General features: G+C 34.2%; 1 protein-coding gene across 1 annotated transcript; it reads right to left on the reverse strand.

The window, feature by feature from the left end:
* Positions 1–570: 570 nt before the first annotated feature.
* On the reverse strand, positions 571–19,506 carry LOC126823642 (TLC domain-containing protein 2). The gene is made up of 5 exons (XM_050552599.2): positions 19,230–19,506; positions 18,929–19,011; positions 9,084–9,166; positions 7,840–8,011; positions 571–7,045 (listed from the first exon to the last, which is right to left on the reverse strand). Exons 1-5 carry the CDS (start codon positions 19,451–19,453, stop codon positions 6,843–6,845), a joined length of 765 nt encoding a protein of 254 aa, XP_050408556.2. The 5' UTR covers positions 19,454–19,506; the 3' UTR covers positions 571–6,842.
* Positions 19,507–19,561: the final 55 nt, after the last annotated feature.

Consider the following 19,561-nt stretch of genomic DNA (forward strand, 5'->3'; position numbering starts at 1 on the left):
CATCTGAGATGTATCCTGCTTGATATTAAAAAAGAAAGAACAGTGTTTTCCTAAGTTATATTGAGTACCGGGGAGAAGTCCGTTTAGAAGTCCAATCTTTAAGTCCACTATTGAAACACAATGTGAAGTCCAGGATTTGAGAGCTGCAACTGGTTAGTTTTACACTTGACAATTCACAGAGAATATGTGTAGTAGGATTTGGTATGCCAGTGATCAGGATAGGCTTCCATATTTGACTAGCTATGCTACATATGACAGAATAAACAGTTTAACACAGAAATGAGTTGATACGACAGAATAAATGGGTCAAAAAAGCAAGTTCACCAGTTTGTTCTGAGCCAACTCTGGTTATAAATGCCCATTAAAAGCGCCTGATTAATAGTCGCTCTTAGCAACCAAAAAGGAATATGTGGCAAGATATAAAGCTGCAATATTGGATGCTCAGACAGAAAATATTGCATTTGAAAATAAAATTAGAATTCAGTTTTATTACAATTTTTTTTTAAGAGTCGTATGCTCAGACAGAAAATATTCCATTAAAAATTGACTGAAAATCTCTGCATTTGCACCATTTATTTGTTTCGTTTTTTTTTAAACGTTTTAAAATAATTAAGTTTCAATTTTTTTGGGGGGAAATATTTTAAAAACATTTTTAATACAAATTACATTTTTCTTAATCTTTCAAAGCCAGGTGCTATTCTTGAGAGCGGTGATCTGTGACTAAAGAATAAAGTTTAATGGAACCTGAACTGTAGTAGTTTGGTCACAAAAGAAAAGCACATTGCTGAATGTCAAGTAATAACATCCCTGAAGTAAAAAAAAATATTTACAACAAATATATGGTAATGCTGGGTACATGTATATACATGAATGTAACTCTGAGTAACTGTATCTTAACTACATTATAATGCTGGATACATGGACTTTGTGTAACTGTGTTATAACATTATAATGCTGGGTTTACATGGACATTTAATTGTATGTAACTTTGTGTAACTGTATTTTTACTATATGGTAATGCTGGGTACATAGACCTTTAATTCTGTGTAACTGTATTTTAACTATATTGTAATGCTGGGTAAATAGAGCTTTAATAGAATGTAACTATGTGTAACTATATTTTAACTATATTGTAATGCTGGGTACATGGAGCTTTAATAGAATGTAACTTTGTGTATATTAACTATATTGTAATGCTTGTTACATGAACACGAACCATTATCAGTTATCTTGTACAAAACTCATAAAATTTGGTCTGCTAAAAATCTTAAAATATTCTTAAAGTATCTAGCTTCCCAATAAAACACCTATAACCTTTAGAACCAATTTCTCAGTTCTAACTTTATCACACATAGTAGTCTATTGAAATTGAGCTTTCCAAAGTCAATGTTTAAAAATGAAATAACTAATATAAGAATATTCATAAAAAGTTTAAAACAACCCTGTTTTATAATCACATTAGTCAACAGTGGCTGTTTTATAATCAAATTAATCAACAGTGGCTGTTTTACAATCAACATTGCCTGTTTCATTATCAGATTAATCAACAGTTGCTGTTTCATAATCAACATTATAATCAACATCAGCTGTTTTATAAACAACATTGACTGTTTTATGATCAACAGGGGCTGCATTATAATCACTGCTGCTGTTTTATAATCACTGTTGCTGTTTTATAATCAAGTTAATCAACAGTGGCTGTTTTATAACCAAAAAAACATCAACAGCGGTGGTTTTATAATCAAATTAATCAATAGTAACTTTTTTGTAATCAACATTGGCTGTGTCATTATCAGATTAATCAACAGTTGTTTTTTTATAATCAACCTCGGCTGTTTTATGATCAACAGTAGCTGTTTTATAATCAAATTAATCAACAGTGACAAATTGTAACCCAGCTTAAAACACAATAAAGTACATGTAGTAAGGGCATCTGTACAGGGGTAATTCACTTGATGACCCTGTGACCCAGTTAGATGTGACATTGGGTTGAGAGAAAGAGAGGAGAGAATGAGAGGAACATGCGCAAAGAAGGTGAAAGAATAAAGCAGAAAGGGGACAAGGGGGAAAAACTCTGTTTGCATTGCACTGAAAAGGGCTGTTTCCCTGTCATCCTGATATGACTTTTCTTGCTACTGATGGTGAGAACATCATACCCGCAGAATGATGAAAAAAAAAGGGTGTGCATATTTTGGGGAATCACCCTAAATTTTCGCACCTCCCAACAGTTGAATCACGTCACAATGAAGGAGAACGTACGAAACGTCAATCACATCGAACCTCTTCTCATTTCCAATACTTTCAAGATTGCAAGATCACTTAACTGACGTCTCTGGACACGCTCTGAGAACAAAAAGTATAAAATCGTGTATTACAAGCGTTTCATTCAATTTAATAAAGATGGAGAACAAAGCAATATTTACCCCCTATGGATAATGACTTTCGTGTCTCAGGAAGATGTGAACCAGCAGAGGATGTGGATATAGTCGAAAAGCTAAGACTGCAAAGGCCTAACTTTCGTGTTAAAAGAAAGGCAGCGCGAGGAGTGCCTACCCTTTATTGTCACTGCCTCTGCGTGGCCTAGCCAAAACTACAAGACATCGATAGCGTGCTTGGAAGTATGATGGACGATCCAAGTGATCGATTCGAGAAGTGGGGAGACGAACAACGATGGAGGGAAGACATCGTGTAAACCCTGAGAAAGTACTGGAAGGTGGTTGCAGGGTTTAAGATGGTGATGATCAAACAAGATGGACATTGGGAACACCTGCCACAGACAGAGCAAACATCTTGTCAAGTGCCAGAAGAAACCTGTTCCACAGTGGTCTGAGAATCAAAAGTGTTCCTACTAGGAAGACACAAACCCTCTCATTCTAGGATGATAGGACAACAGCCCTGAAGAATTCAATGCAAAGAGAGTTTTAGCCTCCCTTAGTCCCATTCCTCCCTTGTCTTTCTTACTTCTCCTCGCCCAGTGCCTCTCTTTCTCTTGAATTAGGTCATAGGGGTCCTCCCTCCATCATGACTAACTAGGTCACAGGATCAATATGTGAATCATCCCTGTACAGACACCCTTACTACTAATAATATCATATACTTTTAATCCATTAAAGTAGACAATTGTATAAATAAAATAGAGGTAGCCCAGATTGCTAGGCAACAAAATGGCTAATTACGTTGAATTTTGTAATAAATGCTGCTGGCTATAAAACTGTAATACATGTATATACCTTTAAATATAAATATACTTTTAAATATAAATATATACCATTACTATAAATGTAATTGAGGTTAGGAAAGAAATATACATGTATACGAGTAACTCTAAGTTCTGTAATATCACTGCACATGTGTACCAGTCATGCACATTTAATCGAATTCTGGAATATCACGTCATTAAATAGAACCATTTGGATTCGCATTTATCAGATAATGTTTTCATTTCTTACTTAAATGGTATAATGTTAATTTGATATAATTCAAATTATGACAAATGTCATTAAAATAATTTCAATTTGAATATAAATGTTAGGCAAGAAATAGAATTTTAATGCTTTTAATAGTGAAAAGGTCTAAGAGACATCAGGAAGACAAAATCGATAAAACATCAAAAGACCATCATTTCAAATTTCATGCAACAGAAACTGGGAAACCAATCTTTGATATAGCAGGCTGTTTTTGAATATCTTTTTTAAGTAATCATGAAGCCAAATATAATTTAAATTGAAATGAAAATGAAACTAGCTTTAACTTTTTTAATGTTCTTCAAAATTTATTTGAATCTATTCAAAGACACAATAAACCTACCGGCCAATAATAATTTGCCCTATTTAAAATACAGATGTGACGTCATCCTTCAATGTTGGCGTACCATTATTTCCAATAATGTACGGGCAACTTGCCAATCGTACATTATCTGTACTAGATGAAATATTGGACTCCCGTGACATATTTCAATGAAAAGCATTTGCGGGATAGTGCCTGTATTTTAAGTTATTTATTGGTCTTGAGCTAAAGACATTGCGTAATATATTGAAACAACACTTGGCTCATGCAGTATGAATATATTACTTAATGTCTCGCTCTCGACCATTCAACCATACTAAATGTCTTTTAGTGTGGGATATCTATATTAAATCGTTTACGTTCATGTACATAAATATAGAACACCTATACATCAATAGATATTTGTCATGACCTGGGCTAAATTCTACCTTTAAACAAAACAATGAAGACATAAATATCATACAAATTTACAGGACATTAATATAACGTGAAATGGTGTGGCAGATTCACAAAAACTTAAAAAATGAAATATTTTAAGGCTACTTTTGATTCCATTTGATTGGCTGAATGGTAAAAAATCCTGAAATATTTTAGCTCTTTAGGTCAGACTGTTTTCTGTGTATGCCATGGTGCTATCTGAAATATATGGACCAGGAACTAAGTCTGACATCACTGGCACTATCATGGAACTGTGGCCTCATAAAATATCGATGCACAAATGTCCATGAAACAAGCTGTTCCTTGTCAATTGTTATTCAATTGGCTGGGAGCCTTAGGCTTTTCTTTGAAGAGATTTGTCCCCAATAACAACAAGTTGAGTAGCATTTGGAGAGTAGTAAGTGGTCCAAAATGTTTCAGTTTAAAATGTTTGTGAATAATGCCTCCTGATCAACAATAACAGAGAAATAATAAACAACAGAATATCAAGAATTAAAAAAAAAAAAATAAGAATCACAGTAGTATGGTTTGTTGATTATCATCATTTAACATAATAAAAAATATATACGTACATCGTAATTTACAACACAACTTTCATAAACATTACTCAACCTTTCCCTCAAAACTATCATACACACAGCATTCTACATTTCTATCAAAACTATCATACGCACAGCATTCTACATTTCTATCAAAACTATCATACACACAGCATTTTATTTTTATCAAAATTATCATACACACAACATACACCATTCTTCATTTCTATCAAACACACCACAACATACACCATTATACATTTCTATCAAAATTTTCATACAGACCATTCTATCAAAATCATATCATTTAATTGAGCATGTCACAGTTGTTAAAGAACTTTCATTTTAGGCTACCATTATTATTTTATTACAGGCTAACATATGACATCAACCTTCATGTCCTATTGCCATAAACTAATTGAAAATGTAGCAAAATATTTTTAATTAAAAAAAAGTTAGAAATTAAAAACGTCATATGAAAATGCGAATTTGGGAGTATTGGTTGTAGACGGTAATATCATGCCATTTTAAACGTTATATACATATACACTACACAGAATAAAAGACCTTTTTAAAAAAAAAAAAAAAAAAAAAAAAAAATTCTTCTCGGTATAATTTTGATTAATTGATAAACTATTTCTGCTGAGTTTACACTGGACACAGCAAGACAGTAAAGGTATAAAAATGTAAGCCTTTTCTGGGGCGGTTTCACACAGACAACATGACAGCGTCATCAATGAATACAAATATCACATTGTACACAATGTAGATAATGTTTTATGGACATCACCAATTTAAACTTTCATTCCTTAGGTACAACTAGAAAAAGTATTTGCTTCCTATTTCCATTTAAGAACAAACATCATTTGTTTGCTCTTTTCAAAAACTTTCAGTTTCAAATTTTAAACAAGATATTCTTATCAAAACCCTGAGAACTTTAAATTAGATTGGTTTGACCTCATAGAGAAGGATGTAGATAGCACTCAATATTGGAAATTACAAATTGTATAAGGAAGGCATTTATCAGAATATACATGTAGCCTCTACATTAAACTGAATTATAGGCAAGAGGAAGATTTACTTGCAATATTTCAAACAAATTGAATTTTTTTTTTTTAAACATAGCCAATGCCCTTGTATAGGTCACAATACTGGTGTTAAAAAAAATGTCATTATATGGGTTGTTTTGTATAAAAGAGGAAATGTACTGGATATAAATTCAGATAGAAAAATAAAATTTCTTTTTATAAAACGTGACGGGAATGAATGCCCTAATAAATGGAGTATGGTAGGTCAAAGGCCAATATTTATTTCAGAATACAAATATAAAATAATTGATATTTTTTATAAGGCTAGTTAAGAGAAATTGAGAAAGAAATGGATTTGCATTACAATGAAACATTATACTGACATATAAAGATATTTCAATTATAACTCTCAACGAATAATACATATACCTGAACACTCCACACAATTTCTATGCAAATTAAATGACACCATTTTTAAGACGATCCTTCTCACTGAAGATCTTTAACTGCACCTTCTTCTGTTATCTGTGTAACTTGATATTTTCTTTTAAAAAGGATATAAAATGTCAATAGATCTCTTTTGATCAAAACAGCAAGATGATACGCCCGAAGAAAACATTTCTTTCGAAATGCAAAGCTCAAAATAGCCAATAGAAAGACTCTTTAAAAAGTTTAAAGTTTGCACTCTCTCATCAATTAAAGTATCAAAAAAAAAACGTCTATTGAAAATTGTTACTGTGGTTTATGTAGCTGAAGCAAGTTGTTTGGAAGTTTTCTGTCATGAAATATAGACTGAACACTTTTATCGAAGCACTAATGAATAAAATGAACACATTTATGTACTGATTTGATAATCATATGGACGATTTAGAATTATCTGCTAAAAGTTATGAAAGCGGTTCAAGCAAACTGGAACAGAAATTAAAGTCGCTGGAAAGTCTAAAATCATTAGAGTTATCTTCCCATTTCATTTACTCGATAAAATCACAGACATACATACATGTATAAAGCACAATAAAAAACATTTATTCTGTCACTTCAACACCACCCTTTAGTCTCTTCTGCTGATGTTTTCTTTTTTTGAAATAAAATCGCTACGGAAGAGTCTATAGAGCAAGACGATATTCATAACGGTTATTATAGCGAGTCCGATACTACCGACGGAATAGAACGCCAAAGGTATGAGATGTCTATTAATCACAATCCATCGAGTCATCCAGGATAAAACAGATATTCTAAATACAACAAACGTTCCTGAAATCACAAAAAATATAAATCTTTGATAAAAAGTACATGTATGTTGCAAAATTTTCAATTGACCATACTGAATGGAACTGAATCCCTTTAGACTGATATTCCTTATTTATAGTAACAGAGAGAGAGAGATAGAGAGAGAGTGAGAGAAATGGGGTTTAACGTCCACGCGACACAAACTAGGTCATTTCGGGACTAACATGGTTTAATTTTATTTCAATAATTCGCTTGCGCGTAGGGGTCTTTAGCTGTGGGAGGAAACCGGAGGAGCTGGAGAAAATCCATGAGGTTGGTAGACGACCCAACTCCTTGTCACGTACAACCTGGGATTCGAAACCACACCAGTTGACTCAATGACAGGCCTTATGATACAGCGCGCACTTATTGTAACAGATCTTTCACAAGATTCCTCAATCCCTCAAATGATGATGGGCAACTAATTAAGCTAGGGTTTCATGATTCTTATTTTATAGTTTCTGTTATTAGTGTTGAATGTACATGTACCTACATCATCCTACATGTATATATAACGCTCCCACCATTTTTTCCTCATTAGTAAATTTGTATGATTGATAACAACCCGTGAAATCTTGTGAAATCTTGTCGAAATGTCGTGTGTGTAACTATAGTGTTTGTTATCCATTATCCATAGAACAGTGTTGTGTTATTTTGTAGCTTGAAAGGGATTTCTATATCCATCCTATAACAATTGGCAAGGTCTATTAATTAGGCCTACAATGATTAACCAAAATAAATTGTCTTTTGAAAAAAAAAAACCTCTAAGCAGTACTTACCTAAATTAATAAGACTGTTTAATCTATAAAGACAATTATTCTTGGAGTACCCAAGGATTTGTAATAATTGACGAATGTGGAGGAAGATGCTGTTTAATTCAACCAATAAACTAACAACAGCATACCCAACATACAGACGGGTAAACACAGCTATAGAAAACGCACAAAATATCTGAAACAAAATCAATACAAAAATTTACTAAATAAGTTTATCTTAATTGATTTTACAAGCGCACAATCACTCAGTTTACATTATTCTGAGAGAGAGAGAGAGAGAGAGAGAGAGATGTACATGAAATGAAATGGGGTTTAACGTCCTACTGTTTTGCTCCGAACTGGTCTTCGAACTGGGCTAATGAAGACGGGCATACGCCATACAGTGTGCTATGAGGGAAATTTTGCCCGGACAGCGGCACTATGGCCTACTCTTATATCGAATTCCAACTGTCAAGGGATCTTTTACTTGCACGCCAATGTGTACACGGGACCTCGGTTTTTCGTCTCATCCGAATGACTAGACAGCTGTCCTTGTCAGGCCCTCTGTCCTGCATCACTGACAAGGGGAAACCACGCCGGAAAATCTGGATGAACTTTCTCGGCCAATGCAGGGATCGAACACCCGACCTCCAGGCTAGCGAGCCAGCGCCTTACCCACTTTGCCACCGTGATCCCCAAGAGAGATGTACATGTAGGATAGATTGTTTATTAATGTAGCAACGGTAATTTCCAACCAATTCACCATTTCAAATGGAATCATTAAATGGCTATCGTCTTTCAATCCATTTAAATTTCGACTATGCGATTGTCTAGAAAGTTGATTACCCGGTATAGGTTTGTCATGCGAATGAATGTCTAAATTCTATTTTATTTATATAACATTTGAAGCCAAACAAAAAAACTGCCGGAGACAGATTTATATGATGCACCTTTACAAATGACAAAGTTTAATCTAACGTTTTAATGACTGACTGTCCCCTCTCCGTCTCTTAAAGGACAATATTGGTGTCAGTCATTATCACATATTTGATAGAACTGGTTAAACACGTTCCAAATATAATTTTAACACAGAGATCATTGCTATGATCATTCCGATTCAGGAAACCTGTATTACTCAGCTATCATAGCAATGATCTCTGTGTTAAAATTATATTTGGAATGTGTTTAACCAGCTCTATCACATATGTGATAATGACTGGCACCAATATTGTCCTTTAAACTTAACCTCTTTCGATAAAGTCACTTACCACAGTATGGTGTCCAAGTAGTTCAAATGATTGTCTGGTCCTCTGGTACAATAACATATCAACAACATCGTATACAAAATATCCTGAAAATTACAAACACAATATAGGCAACACATCAATGACATCGTACACAAATTACACATATCAACATCACACACACACACACACCTTTTCAAATGTTTTCATCAAAATGTTCTTCTCTGGAAATTTGTATTCAAGCATGAGAGCGGCTTTGGGACAAAAAGTGGGAAATTTCCCTCCTCCTCCCCCCCACCACTCCCACCCCATAGATGCAGTATCCAAACAGTTTGTACATACATGCTGCTTATCAAATCTGTTTAAAAATTACTTAAAGATGCATTGTGTAAGATTTAGATAAAGAGCAGACAGTTCTCACTTTAATCGTTAAAAAATAGATAATGAAAAGGTAAATATGTTGAACATTTCAGTCAAATTACATAATTCTGAGCGATGTTAGTACTGCTTAGAGAAAAGCAGAGTCTTGATTGTCATTGCTACTGTTACGATAGTAAACAAAGGCTCAATTATACATTTTCTAATTAAATCATTAACCGTCAATTGTGTATAAATCTGTTGAAAATCTTGGGCATCTGAGTGCATTGAGATTTGAATATGGTCTTGGCAAGTTAATAAATTAATCATTTATACAACATTTACATGTACATGTAAGGTATGCAATAGACAGATTTAGCTCTTACATAATGTAACTTTACAATTGAGAACACACATGTACATGTACCACCAGCAACTGGAGAGACTGCCATGTGCCCACACAGCAGCTATATATGATCGGCAGATTTTTTAGCCTAAATGAAATCTTGGATTTTGACCAAATTTGGTAAGAAATATGGAGCATTCAAGGGATCTGGCCAGGATTTCACAAAGCATTCTCAAACTTAAGTTACGAATTTACTCAAAATTGTTCGCTTTATTTAGCCCTTTATAAATCTTTTGTTGTTTTAATGTATTAAAGTTTTGTGTATCTGGATCAAAGATATTTCTCAAAAACAGTTATTGAAAGTTGAGTAAATTCTTAACTTTAAATTCTCAACTTTAAAGTCTGAGAATACTTTGTGAACTCCGGGCCATATCTCTATTGTGTTCACAAGCTATGTACAAAAACAAATACCAGTGGATGCCAGGCAAGATACGCCCACATTTTGCAAGGGATGGACAGACAACAAGCTATAAAAAAAAAGCGATATTTACATAAAATCAGGCGTCATCAGTTTCATTGAAATCAGATAAAAAATGTGACCTCTACAGATAGTCCACATTCCACAACCTACATGTATTTGTTTACGGGTAGAGGCTATTTTGTGGGGCAGCTCCGGTCTGATTTTCATGAAATTTGAACTCAACTGTCATTATGGTGTAACGGTGATGAATTTAACCAATTTTTTAAAATGGATAAAAATTGTGACCTCTAGACAAGCAAAAAACTCGATTTTTCATACATTCAGGGGCCAAAGTCTAGGAAATTATGGTCCAATGTATGCGAATACCTACAGGAACCGCGATCTTTTGGATATAATAAACTTTTATTCATCAATATTGAATACAAATTGTGACCTCGAGAGGGTCCACAACCTTGGGTATTATGTACATGTACATTTTGTCAGTCTGTTTCAGTCAGACTTTCACGAAATTCGAACTCAACCATCATTAGGTTGTAACACTGATAAATTTAAACGCTTTTTGAAATCTGATAAAAATTGTGACCTATAAAAAAGCTATTTTTTGTACAATCAGGGGTCATATTCCTGGAAGTTATGGTTTGATATTAGTGAATATCGAAAGAAACTGAGATCTTTGGGATATAAACATATATTTTAAGTAGTGTTGAAACTACTATTCGGATATTCGTTAACGGATACAAAATAAGGGTTATCCAAATCATTTTACTATCCGTTTACTATTCGTTACAATATATTCTGACATTCCGTATGCTCTATATTTTGCCATTTTTACGTCTGATTACTTTAAAATTTTCCCCAATGCAATTAATCATGTACGCAGCTCTGAGCATAAATGTCAACATTATGCGTATTATTTAGTGATAGTAACTAATAAAATTATTAATGCAGTGCAACGAAAACAGTAGTCTAAATAAAAAAATATTCATTCATTCCCTGCACTAGTTTACGGCATACGAGTTTAGACCGTGTTTTGACTTCCCACAATGAAATTTATTCATAACGACCTAGGTCACGTATATTCCCACTCACTGATTGGTTCAATAGTAGTAGATTATCAGAATGAGGCAAACGACCTTGCCGGAATAAATGGCACATGGTTTTATTTTACTTTTTTCATTCGTGTTGATTGAGGGTGGGAGGGTGCGGATAACAGGAGTAGTTATATTATACAAATTCCTTCACCTCATTGATTTTTTGGGATGTCAGACCGATGTCACAGATAGTCTTAATAATTACGGCTAAAGGTAGGCACGTTTTTTTTCTTCGCGGCTCAAACAATTTGCAAATCGAAAGTACGATTTCATACTCGGCATACACAGACACTCATAAACATTGAAACAAGTAAGAAATTATGAGTACCGGTATGTGAACTTTTGATGTAATTTTGTTCAAGAATTTCAAGTCTCCGAATTATCCGAATAGTATTCGGATAGCCAACAAAAGTATTCAGATCACAAATCTTGATCCGATTTTCAACACCAATTTTAAGCAGGGCTGCCGACAACCAGTATCGCAGCACAATTTGCGATACATATTTTGTCCGTTGCTAATCAAAAATTTTGGATATTGACACAATGATTATCCACATTTTGAAGACTACGAGGCTTTCTCAAATAAAATTTTATAAACAAAACTGAATTCTCTGTGTGACATTTTCTTCTCGAACTACCCAGACACTTAATTTATTATACTATATAATACAGGGACATAACTCTATGAATAAGCCGGAAATGAGGAATCAAGTAGTACCACTCATGTTGTGAGACATGTCAATTTCAAGTAATTATATCAGTAGTCACTTTGAAAGAAATAAAACCAATGTATCCCGCACATATTGTAAATAAAATAAATACATGGTAACGTATTGTAAAGTAAGAATTCCCGTAAAATATTATTGTTTATATCGCGTGTCTAGTTAATCGAGGTGCGCCCGATTGAACTAAAATAGTAATACACGATAAAAAGCAGACGAAATTGTTTTCTAACGAAGATTTCTAACGTAACGAAGAAATAACATTTAAAATGAGTGGGGCTTCGGAAGCCACTGCCAAGAATTGGCTTCAGAAATAAGACCTGACCAAAAGTCTACATCATATTCATAAACTGTCACAACTGCATGTGGCAGTGCTAAAAAAAAATCGAAGAATGAAATCTAATGATTTGTTATGAATTAAAGCAATATCTTGTTATTTAGGTGTTTTAAGTTGAAACTAAAAAACTGCTAATCAATTTTTAAATTGGCTAATCAAATTTGGCAAAATTGGGCTTTTTGATTAGCAGTGCTGCTAATCAATTGTGAAAAATTACCGACAGCCCTGATTTTTAAGTTTCATCAAAATCGGATAAAAATTGTGACCTCGAGATGGTCCACTCCACAACCTTGATATACCATATTTTTACACTATTTGTGTACAACGGGCGGCCGATTTTCACAAAATCTGAACTTAAACATCATTAGGGTGTAACAGTGATATATATAAACAAATTTCACAATTGCATGGAAATTGTGATTCTGAAGGTACACAAGCTAAAATAACAATTTTTTTTTGTACAATCAGGGGCATAATCCAGGAAGTTACACTTCAATATGCGCGAATATAAGTTTCATCAAAATTGTGACTTCTAGAGGGTCCACAACCTTGATATTACATACTTTAACACTGTATCTGTACATGAAGCGGCCATTTCGTCGGGAAGTTTAGTTGAATACATATATATATATGTTATCAAATAACATGTTACATGTACGTTTAAGGTATACATCTAATGTCATTAAAAATTTCAGCCATTACTGCATTATACTAAAGAGTTGTCCTTGACATAGTTTGAATAGCCTACATGTATCAGCATTATATGTACATGTACATATGCTACATCTGCACTTTCTGCTCATTTTAAAATCTACCAAATTTCCTACCTTTGCCATTGCAGGAGCCAGACTAAATTCACCTACTAGCTACAGTGTACACTCCCACACCCCTCTATGAAATCTCTTACACCCCTAGATACAGGATGGGTGTCTGTTCATGTTTGTTTGACTAGTTGAATCCGGTTGTATAATCATGTGACTTGTACAAGCCAATCAAATATCTACATGTATGCAACTCTTTATGACATGTATGTCCACCACTAAATATTTTACAATAAAAAAAGGTCAGTGATAATATCCAGTTGAAGTGCTGTTGGAGCTGATTTAGGCCAGACCAAACTAAATGTTATACAATAACCATAAGCTACATGTATACAGGACAGTGTTTCAGACAGTGCAAATAGTGCACATACATGTAGTTGCATAACACTCAAAGATTCTAGAATAACCCAAACTCTAATCAATTATTTCCTAATTAATCTACACTCAAAACAATTATGAGGTCATTTTGGCTTTTTGTTATGAGGTATTTTTCTATTTCAAATAAATGGGTCACAATTCTATGGAATTCAATTATTGTTTATTACTACATGTACAATGTATCAAGCAAATGATAAAACAGGTATTATAGGAGATTAGATAAGGAGTTGACAGTCCTCGCTATAATTGTTAAAAAATAGATTATGTAATTAGAATATGCTGAAAATTTCAGCCAAATTGCTCTACTCTGAACCGAAATATTAGCTTTGAATTTTAGGCCTAGCCTCGATCATCATTACTAAAGCCGGTACAATAAAAAAAAACAAAGTCTCGATTACCCTTTTTTACGTTTAATTTTTTTGAAAAAAGTGTATTCCAATCTGCTAAATATCGCAGGCTAGCGATGGCATCGAGTGTTGATTATAGACTGGATAAGTTAATTAATGTCCAATTAATAATTTATATAACATTTCAGACCTGCAATTGGCAGATATAGCTCTTGCATAATGTACAGTGAAGGGATTCCTAATCTAAACCATGCTCAGTAAAAAATATCATATACATGTACAGTACAACTAGTTGTATTTCATACAAATTTATCTTGTGTGTTTCCAGTTCAATACCTATATCTCTCAATTTTCTTTTTTCGTAAAGCATAGTTTTTATATGCGTGTATATGAACTGTCAGCATATAACGACGACTCTAAATTTAACATAATTATTTGGGGGTTTAGCCTTACATGTACAGTGAATCATATCTTGGTTGTAAAGTGTCAGGGTGTGACTGAAGGAAATATTTTCACGATAATGGGAAGTCGACAATAAGACCGTTATAGTCATGTTTGGTCAGGTTAGATCAAGTTTATTTATGGTTAAATATCTAGTCAGTGAATATAATAGCCCCTCTATATGTATTGGGTCAGTCCATATTATACAAGTCTTCTATATGTATTGGGTCAGTCCATATTATACAATAGTCTTCTATATGTATTGGATCAGTATAGGCTTATTATATAATTACTTGTCATATAACAGTTATAAAGATGTATTATGTAAGATTTAAATAAAAAGCTGATTATTCTTGCTACAATATTTCAAAAACAGAAAATGAATATAATCCTTGAGTGGCATTTAGCGATTGAACACATTAAAAACACAACACAGTTTATATGGAACTACAATCACTGGTTTATAATGAATACATTGAAATTTCATTCAACTTACTTTATGACTGTTGTAAGAGAGACATGTAATGTTGATTTTTTATTATCGTAGCAATGGTACTGGACAAACGAGACTATGTCTCAATTATCCATTTTATCGTTAATCAATCTGAATTATTATTTAGTGTGTGTTAGTGAAAATGACAAAGCATCAAGCCTTTAACTATTAGAAAAGTTCTAGGTTCCCTGGGTATAAAGATAGGTTGCCAGGCAATGAAACATACACCCACAGCAGCTAAATCGTCCGGCCAGTCAACAAGAGTTGTTGTATACTTTTACTTTCTTTCAATGTGGGCGTAAAAAAACTAGTGTTAAGGAATGCATTAGTTAACACTAATTGCTTGATAAAGACAAGAGTATCCCAGTCGAAATGTCGCTTAGTATTAAACCTTGTGTTAATATGTTCGCATTACATGTAGTTATGACATCAATACATAGTAATAAAAGATCATTCAATATGGCATCTCTGAGAGATCATTCATTATTAGACTGTGTACCTGATTTTGTACAGAAATTGTAAACTTACGATATGACAAATGAAATAAAATCGTGTTTAACGTCCTACTTTTCTGCATGGACTCGACCGATTAAAAAGGAACATTTGCTATGCAGTGTCTTATATATCCTACTCTTTTGCACTGACTCAAGTGGTAAAGAAGGGACATTTGCTATAAACTGTATTAAGAAAATTTTGCACAGACATCGAAGCTTCTGCTTACTTTTCAAACTGTTGAGGGATCTTTTATTTGCATGCTTATGTGTACATGCCTACAGGGGGCCTGAAATTTCATTCCATTCGAACGACTAGGCAGTGTTTCTTGCCATGCAATGCCAGTCAGTCAATGCTTATAAGTTTCAGGACTTCAGCCTGGTTGTATATTACGAATTTTAATAAAGACATTGATTGAAATATATCTGATGTTACTTTGTTTTCACAGTGAATATTTTGAAACCATTAAAATATATTGATCTGACAGATGTGAGCCTAGTTATGTGTACATCTATGTATGTATTCATAAACCACTGAGTGTAAAATATCTTTAAAGTACCGAGATAAATATATCTGTTGCTACATTATATCTTGTGATATATTTTTCAAGCTGAACACATTTCATTACAATAACCTAATGTTAAAGTATCTATCATCCAAAATCTTCAACATTGAAAACACGATTTATTTGTCAAATTAAATCAACATTCATGTTGTGATCTTACTGGAAAAAGATGGGCTTTTGATATCCAATATTTAAGACAAAATAAACATTTTACCATTGGTACACGAATCGTGTACCCTAATGCGCTTCAGCCCCAGTTGTATCGAGAGACTCGAGGGACAAGGCTAGATACATTGCGCCAAATCAAACGACGTATGTAGACAGGAATAACCAGACGCTAGAAATTTGCACTCGCTTGAGACTGCTGGCTTATTTCGCCGAACATAACTGATTTGAAATTGGAGTAAAACGGAAACCATTGAATGTAAATCAGTTTATATACATTCATACTACAGTATTATATGCGTTGCGACCCACTTTTGTCAATTTCTAGGTCCCAAATATTAGCGATTTAGCTCCTTTAAACACAGGAGCTGATACAATGTACATGAATGTATACAATGCCAAGTCATTCTAATTGTGATACAATTCATGGATGAGCACCCTAACAAGAACGCAATTTGCCAGTCAATGGAAAACCACATCACTCTATATGACATTTGATCGACAATAATTAATATGTTAATGGGGCGACTAGATGTGAACAGGTTGTCAATAGTTATGTTGTATTTATCAAATAATGAATATCAAAGGATCCCTCCACCCACACCTACATGTACTTACAAGTGAAATGAAATATAGTTTAACGTCCTACTTTTCTGCTCCTAAACTGGGCTAATGAAGACGGGCATACGCCATACAGTGTGCTATGAGGGAAATTTTTGCCCTGGCAGCGGCGCTACGGCCTACTCTTATATCGAATTCCAACTGCCAAGGGATCTTTTACGTGCACACCAATATGTACACGGGAACTCAGTTTTTCGTACCATCCGAACGACTAGACAGTTGTCCTTGTATGTACTTACATCTTTTGTGCTCACTAAAATTCTAATAATCAATTGTTGGGCGTGTTTCCTTAATCAAACTGTAGAAAATACCAAATTTTAAAAAAAATATATTTCTGTGAGAATCAGTAGCATGAAATGAAATGGAGCTTAATGTCCTACTGTTCTGCTCCAACAGGGGAAATGAAGAAGCAGTAGCATATTATTTTATTAAGGCAGAGGGGCATATTAGCATAAAAGGCACTATTCAATTCCAGAGTCTGAGAATTTTGTTTTTCATATTTTAACCCCCAAATAATCTTTCTTTTACTACTTTGACTCCATCACCTGCCGTAAAGTTGTGTTATTCCTCACTGTTTGGAAATGACAGTAATATTCCAAAACATTTCTGCATCTGGTCACTACACGATACACATGTATCACAGTGAGTATGGCACTGGAATTATTCTAACCAGGTTGTCCCTGTTTGAATTGAGCGCAAGAGAGAGATGGGGTTTAACATCCACTTGACACAGACTAGGTCATTTCGGGACGAACATATGGTTTAATTTTATTTCAATAATTCGCTTGTGCGTAGGGGTCTTTAGCAGTGGGAGGAAACTGGAGGACCCAGAGAACACCCACGAGGTTGGACAGGCAATGGACATGTACAACCGGGGATTCGAAACCACACCAGTTGTCTCAATGACAGGCCTTATGATACAGCGTGCATGTGCTAATCATTCGGCCATCTAACACCCCTGTTTCAATCGCAGGTTGGTCACAACAGGTCCTCAAGGATTTTTCAGCTTGGTTAGGAAAAATATTTAGTTGTTCGGATAGGACAGAAAGCTGACATCTTGTTTACTTGGGTCCTCACATAGGGGGGAGGCTGAGGGGGCATATGCCTGGGAGTGACACTTCTTGGGGGACAAATTATCTAAGTGCATTATATATACCAGAAATATTTAAAGAGAGCCCCTTTGAATATTCATTACTAAAGGCAGTACAATAACAAAAAAACAAAGTCTCGATTATCCTTTTTTACGTTTAATTTTTTTAAAAAAGTGTATTCCAATCTGCTAAATATCGCAGGCTAGCGATGGCATCGAGTGTTGATTACAGTCTGGACAAGTTAATTAATTATATATACCAGAAACATTTAAAGAGAGCCCCTTTGAATATTTATAGACTACATGTAGCTTCCTAGAGGCTGAAATAACAAATCACCGGCCTTCGCATCATATTCCAGCAAATAGAGAGGGTAGAATAATTATGATTTTTGCAAAATCTATTATTTGTGTAGGTTTTTTTGATCAAATGGAGGGTTGAAGGGGAAATAAACATAAAAAATTTACATATAAGTTGATTTAATACATGGTTATTTAGATAAAGTGTTTAAAGTATGAAAAAGTGTATTTTAAAATTTCTTTAATCATAGAAAGTCAACTGGACACAGGCACTGAGGAAAGTCGGTCGGGCATGGGGGGGGGGGGGCATCATTGAAACCTTTGCCCTGGGGTGCCACATACGCTTGTGAGGGCCCTACTTGTGTAGGCCTATACCACTGACAGGACTTAGATCCCCTGGCAGTTGGAAATTGAAATTAGAGTTAGAGAAGGAACTGTAGTGTGGCAGACCAAGTAAATTTCCCTCATAGCACACCGAATCATGGGGTATGCCCAACTTCAATTGATGCATATAACTAAGTGGTTAAACCCCATTTTATTTCCGATTCGATATCATGCCCCTTTAAAATTTAAATTGGTGGTTATAAAACAATTAATTCCTAGTATCAGTCCACTTCAGTAGCCTATGGTAGGTCAACGGGCAATTATCAGCTAACAAAGGTCAGTCACATGCCCTTCTTATATATTAAATAATCTCATTATAAAACAGCACCTTATCCCAATATCATTATATGGTTATATATACCTCGGGTGAATAATTGGGTCACAGTTACAAAACCTTATATAACAATAATAAATTATTAATTGCAGAGAAGTGAGACTTACCAAATGACACCGAAACCAAACTGTGGGAACTAACAGTGTATGTGCTAATCAAATCCTCCGCCAACTTAGGAGACTGATAAAAACTAGAAAAATGAGTAGATAAAAACATAAAATAAAATTTAAGCCCAGTATTAAAATTGAAGGCTAAAAATAGACCTGACCCAAATGAATTATGTAACTTTTGGAATTGGAATTGAAAAGAAACGAAATTGAATTTAAAAAGATATCTGTTTATAAAAGTAGAAATAGGCCTACGTCAGATCATTAAGTGGCATAATGTGACAAATAGTAAACAACTCACCAAAACACAGCCCATCCGCTGATTAACAGAGCGTGACACAAGGACACCGTTATGTTTTTCCATCTCCACAGAGATTGCGAAGGCACGGATTTCGGCGTGAAATAAACAATAACTTTACTGACAATCAAAAATATAACAGCTGACATACTTATTAAATGAGCAGCATAGTTCGGTTCCTGCGCATCGCTAGGCCAAATTTCCGTGTAAGAATCTTCACCGTCCATTTTCAAAATTATTTGATCGCGGGCCTAATTGCAACTACCTAGAGACAGTCCACATTCACTGAAATCATAAAAACAAACTAGCACCCACCACCAGATGGCGTGTTCTAA

Source organism: Patella vulgata, chromosome 6 (genome assembly GCF_932274485.2).
Source record: "Patella vulgata chromosome 6, xgPatVulg1.2, whole genome shotgun sequence".
Lineage (NCBI taxonomy): Eukaryota > Metazoa > Mollusca > Gastropoda > Patellidae > Patella > Patella vulgata.

Bases quoted from the DNA above. Each gene is read 5' to 3' on its own strand.
- LOC126823642 (XM_050552599.2), bottom strand. From the start codon at position 19,453: ATGGACGGTGAAGATTCTTACACGGAAATTTGGCCTAGCGATGCGCAG. The intron at 9,167-18,928 runs GTAAGTCTCACT...TGTAATTTTCAG, and splicing joins TTTGGTTTCGGTGTCATTTG to GATATTTTGTATACGATGTT. The intron at 8,012-9,083 runs GTAAGTGACTTT...ATTTTGTTTCAG, and splicing joins TACTTGGACACCATACTGTG to ATATTTTGTGCGTTTTCTAT.